Source organism: Rhinatrema bivittatum, chromosome 6 (genome assembly GCF_901001135.1).
Source record: "Rhinatrema bivittatum chromosome 6, aRhiBiv1.1, whole genome shotgun sequence".
Lineage (NCBI taxonomy): Eukaryota > Metazoa > Chordata > Amphibia > Gymnophiona > Rhinatrematidae > Rhinatrema > Rhinatrema bivittatum.
In genome coordinates this window covers 121,032,086-121,048,242 of record NC_042620.1, presented here as the reverse complement: position 1 = coordinate 121,048,242, position 16,157 = coordinate 121,032,086, and the positions used below count along the sequence as shown (strand labels likewise).

The 16,157-nt window shown below is 41.8% G+C and overlaps 1 protein-coding gene across 1 annotated transcript in view; it reads right to left on the bottom strand.

The window, feature by feature from the left end:
• The window catches only part of AGPS (alkylglycerone phosphate synthase), a 394,780-nt gene that overhangs the window by 51,817 nt on the left and 326,806 nt on the right, over positions 1-16,157 (bottom strand). The window contains exon 14 of the mRNA XM_029605879.1: positions 14,592-14,704. Coding sequence (XP_029461739.1) covers positions 14,592-14,704 — 113 coding nt within the window. The remainder of the gene's footprint in view (positions 1-14,591; positions 14,705-16,157) is intronic.

The window sequence follows — 16,157 nt, the reverse complement described above, 5'->3', positions numbered from 1 at the left end:
AGATAGCAATAGTTTTTCTTTAGTTTACCTGGCTAATAATGCTTTATGGAATTTTCCTCCAGGAATTCAAACCTCTTTTAAACCCATTATGCTAGTCGCCTTTATCACATCCGCTGGAAACAGATTCCACAGTTTGATTGTACACCTAGTAAAAAAGTACTTTCTATGATTTATTTTAAATCTGCTAGCTGTTAGTTTTATGGAGCGTCCTCTCATTTTAGTATAAAGGGTAAATAACTGTCCTTTATATATGTGATTTATAATCCACCTTTCAGTCACTCAAAGCAGATTACATTCAAGTACCATAAGTATTTCCCTGTCCCCAAAGGACTCACAATCTACCTGAGGCAATGTCGGGTGAAGTGACTTGTCCAAGGTCACAAGGAGCTGCAGGGGAATTGAACCCTGGCTTCCCTGGTTTGTATTCCGCTGCTCTAATCACTAGTCTACTCCTCCACTTATGATTTTATTAACCTCTATCATGTCCCATTCTCAGCCACCTTTTTTCCAAGATGAAGAGCCCTGACCTCCATAGTCTCTCATCATAGGGGATCTGTTACATCCCTTTTAGCATTTATCACTCTCCTCTGCACCTTTTCTAATTCTGCTATGTCTTTTTTGAGATGTGCAACTAGAACTGCATACAGTACTTAAAGTATAGTCACAGAGGCAATAGGATATTGTGTTTCATTTCCATTGCTTTTTGGGTTACTTCTAACATTCTATTTGCTTTTTTGACCATTGCCACAGACTGAGCTGAGGATTTCAATGTACTGCCGAGGAGGACTCTAAGGCCCCTTTCCTGGGTGGTGACTCCTAATACAGAATGCAGAACTGTATTATCTGTAGGTGGGGATTATGTTTCCCCGTGTATCACTTTGCAATTTTCCACATTAACATTTATCTGCCATATAAATGTCCAGTCTCAGTCTCACAAGGTCCTTCTGCAGTTATTCATAATCTATTGATGTTTTAACAACGTTGAATAATTTTGTGTCTTCTGCAAATCTGATCACTTCACTAGTTTCCTTTTTCAGATCATTTATGAATACATTAAACAGCACAGGGCCCAGTACCAATCCCTGTGGTACTCCACTAATGACCTTCTTCTTCATTCTCAAAGCTGACCCACTTAGTCCTACCCTCTGTTTCCTGTATTTTAACAATGTACTAATTTCCCTTGGACATTGCCTCCTAACCCATGACTTTTTAATTTCTGAAGAATCTCTCATGAGGGACTCTCAACTGTCTTCTGAAAATCCAAATAAGATATATCACTAGCTTACCTTTATCTACATGTTTCTTTACACCTAAAAAAAAAATATAAAAGATTTGTAAGGCAAGACTTCCTTTGCTAAAACCATATTGATTCCTCCCCATTAAGCCATTTCTATTTATATGGCCAGTGATTTTGTTTTTAAGTGTAGCTTCTACCATTTTGCCCTTCACGAATATCAGGCTCACCAGTCTACAGTTTCTTGGATCACCCCTCAAGTCTTTTGAAAAATCAGTATCACTTTGGCCACTCTCCAGTCTTCAAGCATCGTGGCTGTTTAATGGGAGGTGATATTGCATCTATATAGGTCCCTAATGAGATCTCATTTGAATATTGTGTACAATTCTGGAGACCGCATCTTCAAAAGGACAGAAACAGGATGAAGTTGGTCCAGAGGGTTGCTACTAAAATGGTCAGTGGACTTCATTCTAAAGCATATGGGGATAGACAAGATCTAAACATGTACACCCTTACAGGAAAGGTGAGATACAGGATATATGATAGGGACATTTAAATAAAAGATTCCCATGCATAGGAGGTAAGCTTCTTTCAGTGGAAAGGAGGCTCTAGAATGAGGGTTCATGGGATAAGGGTGAAAAAGGGTAGACTCAAGAGTAGTCTTAGGAAATAGCAAATGTTGCTTACCTGTAACAGGTGTTCTCACAGGACAGCAGGATGTTAGTCCTCACATATGGGTGACATCACAGGATGGAGCCCAATCATGGAACACTTTTGTCAAAGTTTCTAGAACTTTGACTGGCCCCTACTGGGCATGCCCAGCATGGCACTAAGCCTGCAGCCAGCAAGGGTCCCCCTTCAGTCTTGTTTAAAAAGCTACAGGAAGTGCCGAAAAATAAAATAAGAAACGTAACGAACCCAACACCGCGGGGTGGTGGGCGGGTTTCGTGAGGACTAACATCCGGCTGTCCTGTGAGAACACCTGTTACAGGTAAGCAACATTTGTTTTCTCACAGGACAAGCAGGATGGTAGTCCTCACATATGGGTGAGTACCGAGCTGAGGATGTCAGAGTGTGCACCAAATGTACCCAGGTGCGCAAGGCACTAGGACTGGGGTAAAATTTGGCCGAGGGCATCCTGAACCCTACCAGGCAGGCGGAAGGGTGTTGGTACACCAAATTGTGAATAGGTTACGCAGGACAGATTGGCAGAAGATGGAATCTTGTCTTCCAGCCTTGTCCAAGCAATAGTGGGCTGTAAAGTAATGGAGAGAACTCCAGGTGGCAGACCTGCAAATGTCAGGAAGCGGCACCGATCGTAGGTGTGCTACTGAAGTCGCCATGGCCCTCACAGAATGTGCTTTAACATGGTTTTGAAGAGGAATGCCTGCTTGCTGATAGCAAAAGGATATGCAATCTGCTAACCAGGAGGAGAGAGTCTGCTTACTCACAGGCTGCCCCAATTTGATGGAATGGAAAGAGGCAAACAATTGAGTGCTTTTCCTGTGGGCAGCAGTACGGTCTAAGTAGAAAGCTAGAGCTTGTTTACAGTCAAGGCTATGCAGAGCCTGCTCTCCTGGATTGGAATGGGGCCTGGGAAAAAAAGGTAGGTAGTATAATGGATTGATTGAGATGAAACTCTGATACTACCTTAGGCAAGAACTTAGGGTGAGTGTGGAGTACTGCCCGGTCCTGCAGAAGTTTACTGTAAGGTGGATAGGTAACTAGGGCCTGTAATTCACTAACTCTGCGAGCTGAAGTGATTGACAAAAGGAAAATCACTTTCCATGTGAGATAGCGAAGTTCACAGGACCGGAGAGGCTCAAATGGTGGTTTCATAAGCCGACCCAAAACCAGGTTGGGGTCCCAAGAAGGGGCCGGAGGACGCAGTGGAGGCTTGAGTTGAAGCAAGCCTTTCAGAAAACGTGTTACGAGGAGTTGTACCGAAATAGGAACATCCCCGACACCTTTATGGAAGGCGGCCACCGCACTAACATGCATTCTGATGGAGGACGTTTTTAGACCTGACTCCGACAAGTGCCAGAGATAGTCCAGAAACTTCGTGATTGGACGGGTAAAGGGGTCAAGGGATTAGAAGAGCACCATGACTGAAACCTGTTCCATTTGTAAGAATAAGATTTTCTCGTGGAAGGCTTCCGTGAAGCAATCAGGACACGGGAAACTGATTCAGAAGGGTTAAGTGGCTGAAGGATTAACCTTTCAACATCCATGCCGTCAGGGACAAGGCTTGAAGGTTGGGGTGGCGCAGTCACCCGTCGTTTTGCGTAATCAGAAGCGGGTCCTTTCCAAGGGAATGTGCCTGCAATGGAGAGATCCTGAAGTATTGGAAATCACACTTGGCGTGGTCAGTGAGGTGCTATCAGGATCATGGTTCCCTTGTCCTGACGTAACTTCATGAGAGTCTTTGAGAGAAGTGGAAGTGGAGGGAATGCATATAGGAGACCTGTCGCCCACGAGAGGGAGAACGCATCTCTGGGTTGTGAGTGTTGGCTGCGAGTGAGAGAGCAAAGGTTCTCTACTTTGCAGTTTTGACATGTCGCAAAGAGATCTATATGAGGGTAACCCCATTGTTGGAAGATCGAGTCCGCCACTAAGGGGTTGAGAGACCACTCGTGCGGTTGAAAGGCGCGACTTAGCTTGTCTGCCAACACATTGTCCACTCCTGGCAAGTAGGTGGCCCTGAGGTACATCGAATGGGAGAGGGCCTCCGCTCACATCTGCCCAGCTTCCTGACACAGTAGGTAGGAGCCCGTCCCTCCCTGTTTGTTGATGTACCACATGGCCACCTGGTTGTCCGTCTGAATCAGGATGACTTGGTTGGAGAGGCGATCCTGAAATACCCTGAGAGCATATCTGATTGCTCGAAGCTCCAGGAAATTGATTTGGTGTTTGGCTTCCTCTGGAGACCAATTGCCTTGTGTCTGCAGATTGGCCACATGGGCTCCCCAGCCAAGATTGGAAGAATTGGTGGTGAGAATTATTTGAGGGTCTGGAGCCTGGAAGGGCAAGCCTTGGAGGAGATTGATCTAATTTTTCCACCAGGCGAGAGACTGACGGAGTGAGTCGGTGACGTGAACAATGGTCGAGAGGGGCTGAATGCATTGAGTCCATTGTGACTTTAGAGTCCACTGCATGACTCATGGCTAGGCGGGCCATTGGGGTGACCTGAACTGAGGACGCCATGTGTCCCAGTAGAATGAGAAAGCGGCATGCAGTCGTGTAGCGCTGAGACTGCAGCTGGTGTGCGAGAGAGATTTGAGAGAGAGCTCGTTGTCGAGGTAGAAAATCTTTTGCCTGCAAGGTGTCCACTTCTGCCCCTATGAATAATAAGGTTTGAGATAGGACTAAGTAGGATTTGTCATAGTTGACTAGAAATCCTAGTGAAATCAGGGTGTGTAAGGTAAGATGTAGGGACGACAGAGCAGTTTGCCGAGTGGGAGCCCTGATCAATCAATCGTCTAGATAGGGGTAGACATGAACACCTTGAGCCTTGAGAAAGGCTGCAACTACTACGAGACATTTCGTGAAGACTCGTGGTGCAGACTCGAGGCCGAATGGAAGCACTCGGTACTGATAGTGCTTGGGGCCTACCAGAAATCTCAGGTATTTGCGATGAGATGGAGTTATCGCAATATGAGTGTATGCGTCCTGAAGGTCTAGAGAGCAGAGCTAGTCTCCTCTTTGCAGAAGAGGAAGGAGAGAACCCAAGGTTACCATTTTGAACTTTTCTCGTTGGAGGTGCTTGTTGAGGGCACGTAGGTCCAGAATTGGATGAATGCCGCCTGATTTTTTGGGGATTAGAAAGTACCGGGAATAGAATCCTAGGTCTTGTTGGGAATAGGGCACTGGTGCTATTGCTCTGGAATGGAGAAGGAGGGAGACCTCCTGCTCCAGGAGTGGTGAGTGGTCGGATGCTCCCCACGTCAGCCGAGGTGGGGAGTCCGGTGGGATGGAGAGAAAGTTCAGGTGATAACCCTGAGAGATTATGGCAAGGACCCACTGGTCTGAGGTGATTGGGTGCCACTTGTTGTGGAAATGGCACAATCGACCTCCCACTGGTATCTGAGGCAGTGGAAGCTGGCTGTTGCTCTCTATGCAGGAGTCAAAAACCGGAAGCAGGGCCCGGCTGAGGAGCTGCGTGCGGCTTTTGTTTTCATATCTGACGAGACTGGGCCTTTTGGAAAGGTCTTGTGGAACGAGTCTTAAGACGGTTGTGGATAGGACTTCTTTGGATGGAAGAATGACTTTTTAGTATCCTTCCTGAATGGTTGCTTGGAAGCATACTCAGAAGGCATCAGAGAGAGCTGTCTCAGGGTCTCATGATTGTCCTTGAGTTCTGCCACCGTTCGTTGAATCTGTTCGCCGAACAGATTGTCTCCTACACAGGGCAGGTCAGACAATCTGTCCTGCACTTCAGGGCAAAGGTCCGAAGACTTGAGCCAGGCCAATCTTCTCGCCGAGATAGCAGCTGCAGATACCCTGGTAGCAGTGTGAAAGATATCATAAGATGATCTTATCTCATACTTGCCTGCCTCAAAACCCTTGTTTACTAAGGTTTGGAGCTGATCTTGAAATTGCTGAGGCAGGGAGTCTGTCAAGTCTTGTATCTGCTTAAATAAGACCCTGTTATATTGGGTCATATAGAGCTGATAAGAAGTGATTCTAGAGATGAGCATTGAGCCCTGGAAGACCTGGCGACCAATGGCATCTAGAAATTTTTGCTCCTTGCAGGGGAAAAAAGTGTGATGTTTTGATCTCTTTGCCCTCTTTTGGGTGGATTCCACGATGACAGAGTGGTGATCCAATTGAGATTTTTGAAAACCTGGGGCTGACTGTACCAAATAAGTGTCAGCCTTCCTGTTGACTGGAGCAACAGAGCCAGGGTGTTCCCAGTTCTTTTTGAGGAGATCCAGAAGAACTTGGTGAATAGGGATGGAGGTTATTTCCTTGGGAGCATCCAGGAATTGCAACAGCTCCATTTGATGCCTATCATCTTGTTTGGTCTGTAATTGGAAGGGAACCAATTCAGACATCTCCTTCACAAAGTTAATGAAGGAAAGGTCCTCTGGAGGAGAACGCTTTCTGCTTTAAGAAGGAGAAGGTGGTGAAGGGAGGTCATCGGTGTCTGGTGAAGAATCATCTGTCCAGGTATCGTAGGGATCGGCATCTGCCCCTCTAGGAGCCCTAGGGGGATGGGACGGTGGAATCCCTGAAGGTCCTGGTCTAGGCTCCGAAGGAATAATTGGAGGCACCGATGAAGGCATCGAAGGCATCGGTGCAGGCATCGATGAATGGATCGGTGGCGCCGGACTTATGGGCATCGATGGACGTATCAGCATCGATGGCTGAGGCATCAGTAGGACTCCCGATGGAGGGAGGCAGAACGGTGTTTCCCCTCCTGATGACAAGGTAAGCGGAGAGGGCACCGGAGCCATCGGTGACCCAGGATCCATTGGTGGAAAAGCGGTGATGAGCGCTTCCATTCTCGAGAGCAGCGGTGCCAACGCTGCCGGATTTGAGTCAGCAGTCGGTTCCATGATCGGTAACCTGTGTCTGTGTCGGAGGCCTCCTGAACCAGCTGATGGCCTCCTGAACCAGCCGGTCCAGTTCTTCTCGGAGACCTGGAGCAAGCAGCCCCGGCTCCGGAACAGAAGGAGGCAGAGGCATAGCCGGACGGACCACTGTTAAAGGCAGGAGTCGCGGCTCCCAATCCCCTTTCGGATGAGGGTTGCCTCGGTGACCCGGTCGCCGAAAAGGTCGGTTGCCTTTTCTGGACAGAGTTTCTTCGACGGCAGCTAGGACGATAAAGAGGCCGATGATTTCGCTCCCTCGATGGTCCGAGACTTCCAATGTCGGTTGGCGATGTTTTTCTCTACAATCCCCTCGGTCCTGAGGGGGAGTAGAGGTGGTTGAAGGCTGAGAAGTCGTCTATCCGGACGGTCACTGGTCGATACTGGCGCGAAGTTGATGTGCCGGTTCTGACGACCTCTATGCAATGGACGGCATCGGGATTTGAGCACGGAAGAGAAGTTCCATCTTCTCCATTCTGGCCTTGCGACCTTTTGTGTCATCAGGGCACATTTGGTGCAGGTCAGGACTTCGTGCTCACATCCAAGACACATTACACAGACCTTATGAGGATCTGTTATGGACATGATGCGATTGCAGTCCGGGCACCGAGGAACCCCAACGCCATGGCCATGAAAAACTCGAGCCGTGGTACGGTCAACGGTCAGTAGACCGCAAGGGCCAAACTGGACTGGAATCGACCGAAAATGGGTAAAAACTTACCAGAGTACCGCGGAGTCAAAAATTTGAAGGAGGGACCCCTGTGGGGTATGAAATTTTTCAATAATTCCATGAGGAAAATTCCTGTCAGGAATCTGTGGAGTTCCTTAACTGCGTGGCTACTGCTGCACGGAAAAAAGAAGACTGAAGGGGGACCCCTGCTGGCTGCAGGGTTAGTGCCATGCTGGGCATGCCCAGTAGGGGCCAGTCAAAGTTCTAGAAACTTTGACAAAAGTGTTCCATGATTGGGCTCCATCCTGTGATGTCACCCATATGTGAGGACTACCATCCTGCTTGTCCTGTGAGAAATTTTCTTTACAGAGAGGGTGGTGGATGTATGGAACAGCTTCCCAGAGGAGGTGATGGACACAAAAATAGTGTCTAAATTCAAGAAAGCATGGGATAAATACAGAGGATCTTTAAGAAGTGATGAGAATTAGAAAGCTAAATTAATTGGACTGATGGGCAGACTAGATGAGCCATATAGCCTTTTTATGCCATCATGTTTCTATGATAGGTTACAGATTACTAGTATTAGATTTACAATTTCAAGTTTGAGTTCTTTAGGATTCTGGGGTAGATGCCATCTGGTCCTGGTGATTTGTTACTTTTTAGTTTGTCAATTTAATCTATTATATCCTCATTATAGGGATTTGATTAGTTGCTGAAAAATCATCATCATCAATGCATGTTTCAGCTATTGGTATGTTCGTATCATCCTTCTCAGAAGAGACTACAGCAAAAAAAATTAATTCAGTGTTTTCTACTACTTCCTTGTCCTTCCTTTCATCCTTATGTCATCTAGTGACCCAAATGATTCCCTTTGGATGTACATAAAGATTTTAGTATTAGTTTTTGCCTCTCTAGCAAGCTTCTTCTTACATTCTCTCTTAGCCTTGTCTTACTACTTTTACTTCGAACTTGCCAGTGCTTATGCCTTTGCCTTATTTCTTCTATCAGCTTTCCATTTTTGAAACAATGTCCTTTTGGCTTTAAAACTGCCTCCTCTTCATCATTAAACCATGCTAGCAGTTTGGCCTTCCTGCTACCTTTTTTAATGGATGAAATTTTTTTCCGGGCTTCCAAGATGGTATTTTTAAACAATGTGTATGCCTCATGCAAATTTTAAACCTTTGTAATCACTTCTTTTAATTTCTAATTTCCTCATTCTATCATAAGCTCCCTTTTTAAACTTATATGCTACTGCAGTAGTTTTACTTAATGTCTTCTCTCCAGTGATGTCAAATTTGACTGCATGATGATCACTATTGCTTACACTACAGTAACCCTTGCACCGGGTTGTGTGTTCCACTGGGAACTAGATCTGAAGCAGGAAGAAGGGAAGCTTAGATAAACACACAGATGGACAGCAATAAAGGAGCACTTGAAATGGAAACTAATCTTGCTGTCAGGCATGTTAGCATGGGAAAGAGAATGAAAAGACTACTATGATTCACCAGAATAGCAGGAGAAAAAATAATAGTAAAAAGAATGGCATTCAGGAACTACAGACACAGGAGAATGAGGAAAGGCAAAATCACCACAAAAAACAAAGGCTTGACAGAGCAGTATACTGCCCAATCATTAAAGACACGGGATATGCAAGTGAGGAAAGGCAGGCCAAAAAGTGGAAAAAAAGGGTTTAGTGAAGAGAATCAGAAGAAATCAGATAAATACTTTTTGTGCAATATAACATTAGCAGGAGAGAGTGCTGGAGTAAAGTCAACTATAAGCGATACACAAAGAGAAAGGAAGCAAAAATGTATTTTCAATAATAAAGTAGAGAAAGTGGAAGTACAATTAAAACATTCAAATATCTAGCAAGTTTCAATAAAGTACTAAAAGATAGCTTTTTCCATAGGGGGGGGGGGGGAATAAGAACAAGGGGTCATCATATGAAGCCAAAATGAGGGAACTAAAATAAATGAGTGAAAATACTTTTTCAGTGAGAGGATGATGGACACTGGAAGAGACCTCCAGCAGAGGTTCTAAACAATGGCATAATTGAACCATGTATGGAAGAGACACAAAGTGTTGAAGGAAGGGACATGTATGGAAGAGACACAAAGTGATGAAGGAAGGGAGAAGACCACAGATCAAGTAAGATTCGGGATAGCACAGTCGGCAGGCACAAATGGGTAGACTGGGCAGATTTAAACATTGTCTGGGTTTCTATGGGGTCATGATACTTGGTTCAAATGTGATAGCCTCAGAAGTAACATAAGAAATATTTCTACTTGCAGTAACTAAAAATGAATCATACAGCACAAAGCAAAAAAAAAAAAAGTGTTTCTCAAATAGTTCAAAATTTGTATGTTTAAAACAGTAAGAAAGCAATGTAGCCCTGCTAAAGCTGCTAAGCACTTAGGAACACTTACCCCAATTCCACAATATCTGAAGTTCACTTAATCATTCTATAAGAATCTTAAACCTATTGTAGTTAATCTTACATGGTAGCAGACAAATTGGAGAAAGTATTTTTTTTCACTCAATGCACAATCTGTATAATTTGTTGCCAGAGGACATAGTCAAGGCATCCAACATAACTGAGTTTAAAAGGTGTTTGGACAAATTCTTGGAGGAAAAATTCCATAACCAACTATTAGCCCAGTGGATTTGGGAAAGCCACTGCATATTCCTGAGAGTGAGCAACAAGGTATCAATATAATCTTTGGGGTTTGCTGGGTACTTGCAGCACAAATGTCACCATCAAGCAGCTCTTGCTGTATGTACAATTGTACTGCTGTCACCTCATGCTTTTCCAATTCATTTCTTAAGGCCTACCGTAACCTCCATCACAGTATTGTCATTGCAGCTCCAACCTGGTCAACAGTTCTGCTGCTAGTTGGTCACCCAGGCCCCTACTCAAATATACAGCGAGCGCTACACAATAGAGAGCTTATGCAACAGTTGTACATACAACAATTCTGTGTCTCTGATTCAGGGGGTCCCTAGGGCAGAGGATCTCTCTAGCTTAGGGTCCTGGAATCAGGTATCCCAGTGCTAGGAAATTAACTCCTGGGTCAGAGGAGGAATAAAGTTAACTCATTTATGGAGAAATTGTTTTTGTCTATGGTACTAGGTGATCCAGATCTGGGGCACCAACATATATGACAGTCCACACCGAGCAAAGACCCTTGCACCAGGAATTCCAGATTCAGAACCATGCTTAGCATAGCACCATAGACTTAACACTAACCACAGAAATGCAAGTTACTTTATTTGCCTCTGATCCAGGAGTTAAATTTCCAGTGTCAAGAAAATCTTAGTTAAGCCTGAAGGCCTTTAATGGCCTCACTGCTTTGTGGAGTAATAGCTAATGCCTTCATTAATATGGGATTTGAATGCAAAGAGTACTATTTTGTGCACAATATTTACTCACGTTTGTGTGCACAGTTTTTGTATGCTAAAATCCTTATTAAATCATGGATAAAGTTACATGAATAAAAACATGCACAAAAACAAGTTTAAAACATGTGCACTCAGCCTAGCATACCTTCTTACATCGGTCTCTCCAATAGTAATGCAAGAAATATTTGTTTCTTGGACTCTTAGGCAGATATAAGATGTGCTAGGAGAAGCACACATTTTAGTTCTAATTTCCTTGCACATTTTTGTGCATGCAAGTTTATACTTGATTTAATAAGGATTTTAGTGCACCAAAAATATTCACAGAATGGGAGTTAAAAGGTGCTCACACAATTAGTGTTCCTCCATTGTAACTCCCAGGTTAATGAAAGCATTAGCTTTTACTCCCCAATGCAGAGAGGTGCGTAGGCTTAAGAAAGTTTTTGAAAGCTGGCAATTTATTTTATTTTATTTATTTTGAGTTTTTCTATACCGATGTTCCTGTAAAATATACATATCACAACAACAACGTTCGATCCAGGGCGATACAAAGAACAGAGGTTTAACTCCTGGTCAGAGATCGAGAGTAAGTTAACGTGCATTTTTTGGGCCAGTGTTAGCCTATGGTGCTGTGTCTCAACATGGTCCCTGGATCTGATGTTCAGGAGTCTGGAGTTCAGGATTTCTAGCCTTAGGTTTTGTGCATACAACTTTTATGAGTACAACTCTTTTTGCTCCTGACTCTCATTCTGTACTCCTAACTTTCAGAAGCGCAACTTTTATGCATACAAATTATGTTTTCTGCATACTGTGCAAGTAAACCATAGTTTATGCCCCTAAATGTTTTGTGTGCATTAACTATGATTCATGCATGCACAAATCCCATTTAATACACACAAAAACTATATGTTTGAGTTCCCTAAATCATGATTTATGCATGCTATTTTCTGTTTGTGCACATTTAGGTTATCATGTTTTTTTCTTAAACTCCCAATGCATTTGCATAGTATTAGCTTACTGAATCAGTAATTAACTTTTTTTTTTTTTAGTGCATGTGTTAAGAAAATGACCACTGAAATGCAGCATACTTTTATTACATCGGGCCCTTTGTAAGTAAGTGCAACATCTTTCAAACGAAGGCGTTAAACATTAATAGGCACGTGTTTCTTTTTCTATACTAATCCAACTTCCCAGAAACCGGACTGCCAATACAAATATCTCTTAACATAAGTGTAATCATTTCTCATCCTGATTAGAACCCAATGAATCATTACACCAGTCCTAAGTGAGAATCCCAGACAAGATTTGCTTCTCAAATTCAGCACTGCAAAATAAACATACCAACACATACTTAAGTTAAAAACACTTTAGTCTTGTATGTCTATGTATGGTAAGCTCTATATTGTACAAATATGAAATTAAGCAGCAACAGACAAAACCTCTTAAAATATATATTTTTTCAAAGACTGGGCAGATTTGAGTTAGATGAAAATGAAGTGGAATTCAGCAATGGAATTAAATACCAAACAAACCTGCAGCACAGAAATCTGATTTGGTTATGTCAAAATAGCACATTAATATTAATACCAACAATGGTATTAACTCTAGCTAAAATGGTTTGAGAAGCCCTATTCCCATATTTCCATCTAGAAAGCCAGGTTTTGTTTTTCCTCCATATCATATTATAAAACTATACTTGCAGTATGCTGTATGTGGTTACGGAAAAAATAAACAAAATGGTAAAGCGATTATGAATAAATGTTCAGGGCAAAAAAAAGGTTTATATATTAAAAAAAAAAAAAATTCGACCAAAAGAATAAAATATGGAACAGATTCAATGAAGCGGACTATGCCATCCTATAGCCTAGAGTTCATGTTCTAAGAGACGAAAAAGGGTAATATGATGGTCCCAAATATCTAAAAACATGGTTTATGAAAAAATATTTTATTCTTTATTTTTTGGCAATACGTGTTTTGTTACATCCTATAACCTCTGACATGTATTGGCTTCACTGGCTGTCATTGCTATGGCCAGAACCCAATTCACCTCTGTGGGCCAGTCTGAAGTCTCCTACACCTAGGATGTGGCCCAGGAAGTGTTCCCTTCTTCTGCTCTGGGGAGATCAGATGGCTACAAAGGTCTATAAGGAAATGCAATGCCTCATTCACATATTTTGGGGAGCTCAGTCACAAAAAATGCCACTTTCTGATGAAAACAAGATAGGATTAACAAAAAATGAGGCAGTTTACAGCAAGCTTGAGTATTGCTTAGCACTTAACTACTTTTTGTGGCAGTCTCATCAGGTGTATTGCAGAATAAAATAAAGACAGAACAGAAATAAGATATAAAATTAGGAAAAAAATAGAGATGAAGTGACTTAAGTGGAATTTTCAGTAGTATATTCCACAAAAAATGCTAATGTTTAGAAAAACGCATATAACATGCACAAAATAAATAACAGAACAAGTATAAAATAGGAAGATTATTTAATATTTCTAGAGATGGATGGCTTGGACTGATAAGGATTAACTATAACACTAATCTGAATAATATTTAAACCAATTAAAATTCACATTCTCTCCATACAAAACTGTGATGAAATTTCACAACTGTATATAATTACAATTATTGCAAGCATACTATATAAGACACATACACACAGCAGACCAAATTTTGCTGCAGTTCTGGTAAAGGAAGGACGACATGAATTAAGGTGTGCTTAGTGTACAGGACAGTGAGAACTCTGGACATTACAATCAAAAATCAAAGTGAGATTATTAAAATAGAAGTAAAAAAAGAAAGATTACATTAAATTCAGACAAAAAAATGTTTAGTATTTACTAAACTGTTAAGGGTGTATTGTAAAGAGAAGGGGAGAAAAAGCAACCCTGACAAATGACATTTTCACCACAGTTCTCATCGATGAGCAACGTAATCAATCAACCAGACTGACAGAAAACACCCCATCATTACTCAGCCTGTTACTCAAGTGAAATGTTTTCTGTTCCTTTGTAATGCTACAAAACAATCAGTGACAAGGGGTGGGCTATAGATAATTTATCAAACTCCTTGATTAAACACAATTTTCTTTTTAAGACACAGCAGAAGCTCTATTTCTTCCTGTGTTACAGTCAATACAGACAGATATTAAATATTAACTTTACAACATGATTCTTCCTCCTCTATTCTGTTTTAAGGAAAATACCATTAGTCTAACGTGTCAAAACAAATCACAGCTTGATTCCTACAACTCTTATCATAGAAACTATGTTTTTAAAAAACCTCCATTTTCTTTTTAGTAAATTACGCAGGAGATGTTCTATTAAGCGCTCGCCTTATTTAGAGCTTAAGGGAGAGGGCGGGGGAACCCTATGCTTTTATGCTGTTTGTCTAACATATATCTTCTGCACATGTCAGAAAGGGCAGAGTACATCAAGTCCATTGGCCGATTTGAATTTTCCTGGTATGTAAATCCCTTTTCATAGGGTCACATGCCAGAGAGAAATGTTTGAAATGATGATTCTAAGCATTACGCACTCACATTCTAGCTTTCCAAACCTAAGTCTCAAGTGCACTCTGACCTTGCCTGTAATCTCCTGCTCTCTGCCCAGGTGGCAAAAGTAGCTGAATGAAAGTGACCTACTTAAAAAAAAAAAATCATTTTTCTGAAATATGGAACTGCGTTACTTGAGATCATACCCAAATCTGGCAGCAATGTCGTAAACTTGCTTTTCATGCTGAAGAACCTTATCTCTGTCACCTTCAAACAATAAAGTGGCTACACACAGCTGATTGGCATCAAATCCTTTAAACTGTGAAAAGAAAAGAAAACATAAGCATTAAAGCAAATCAAATTCCTTAGTGCAAAATCAAACACCACCCTTCCAAGTTAATAAGCCCTTTTAATGCATCAGGAGAAACACACTGATTAAACAAAATACTATGTACACTTTTACACAATTTCTTGAAAAGTGTAACTTGTGAGACAATTACTTAGAGTCAATATTCCTGAAGCTAGTGAACTGGAAAAAGTTATCCAGATAAAGATTATATGCTTAACTTTAACTGAAAATAGTCAGCAGCAAACCTTTACACCTAAGTCCAACTTAATATTTGCAGCAGGACTTATGTACACAACTTTGTCTGGCTAACTTCAGGACAGCTATTTTTTACAACCAGACTTACACAGATAACTATCTGCTCAGCACTGAATATCAGAACCCGAGCACAAACTTTAACCATGCTCTGCAAACAACTCCAGCCCCAATTTTTATGTGGGAAACTTTGTGCACATGAATTACATGCACAGAATTTACCCACTGAGAGGGAAAGGGGAAGCAATTTCAACCCTGAAGATTTGTTCGGCTTACTCCTAAAGTTAGCCAGATAACCGTTTTCAATCTCGCCCTCTTAAGTTATTTAAACCCTTGGAAAGGTGAGAATTAAAGGAGCATGGTGTTTCCCATCTCTTTGTAAAATACAACTTTCTAGTTAAAATATTTCTTAAATGGAATATATAAAAAATACAAAGTTAGTTGAATCTAAAAACAATCGTGGTACCCTCTCTTTCAGGTTCCTTCCACCCTTTCAGTAGTCAGATAAAGTTTCCAAGAACAGGTCACCCATTTTACACAGACAAGAAATAACATTTGCAAATAAACCACCAAAAATTCTTTCCAAAAACATACAGAAAGCAAAGTCTATTACTGAAAAAGGTACAAAATATTCAGAGGGATAGCCTTGTTAGGCCTAGAATCATCAAAATGCAATAAATAAAGCAGAAATAATGTGCGTCAGGTCTGTGATTTAAAAAAATAAAAAATAAAAAAAGGGCGTGGTTACAAAAATTTCTGATATACCGCAATGTGCAGGTAAGTTGCACAATTCACGATATTTTATTGCATCGCACAACGCAGTATCGTATTGTGCGATGCATGAACGCGTTGTGCATCATTTTAGGCATGATATGTTATTTCATTGTTATATACATACATATATATATTTATTTTGACTTCCTGAGGTTGCATTTCAGTGTGTCAGGCATGGGAGAGAGAGGACAGGAGGTGAGTTCTTCGAGTTTAATAGAGTTGGAGTTTAGCATTTTCTGAGTAAGTTGTCCTGTTTAGTGTTATCTGTTTACCTTTACCTTTGTCTTTTGTCTTTATTCATGTGTTAGTTTTTGTGTGTTTGTCAAGTGTGTCTTACTCTGTGGTGGTGGTGGTGGAGTGGTGGTGAGGACGGATCATGAAAGGGCAGGAGGGAGAA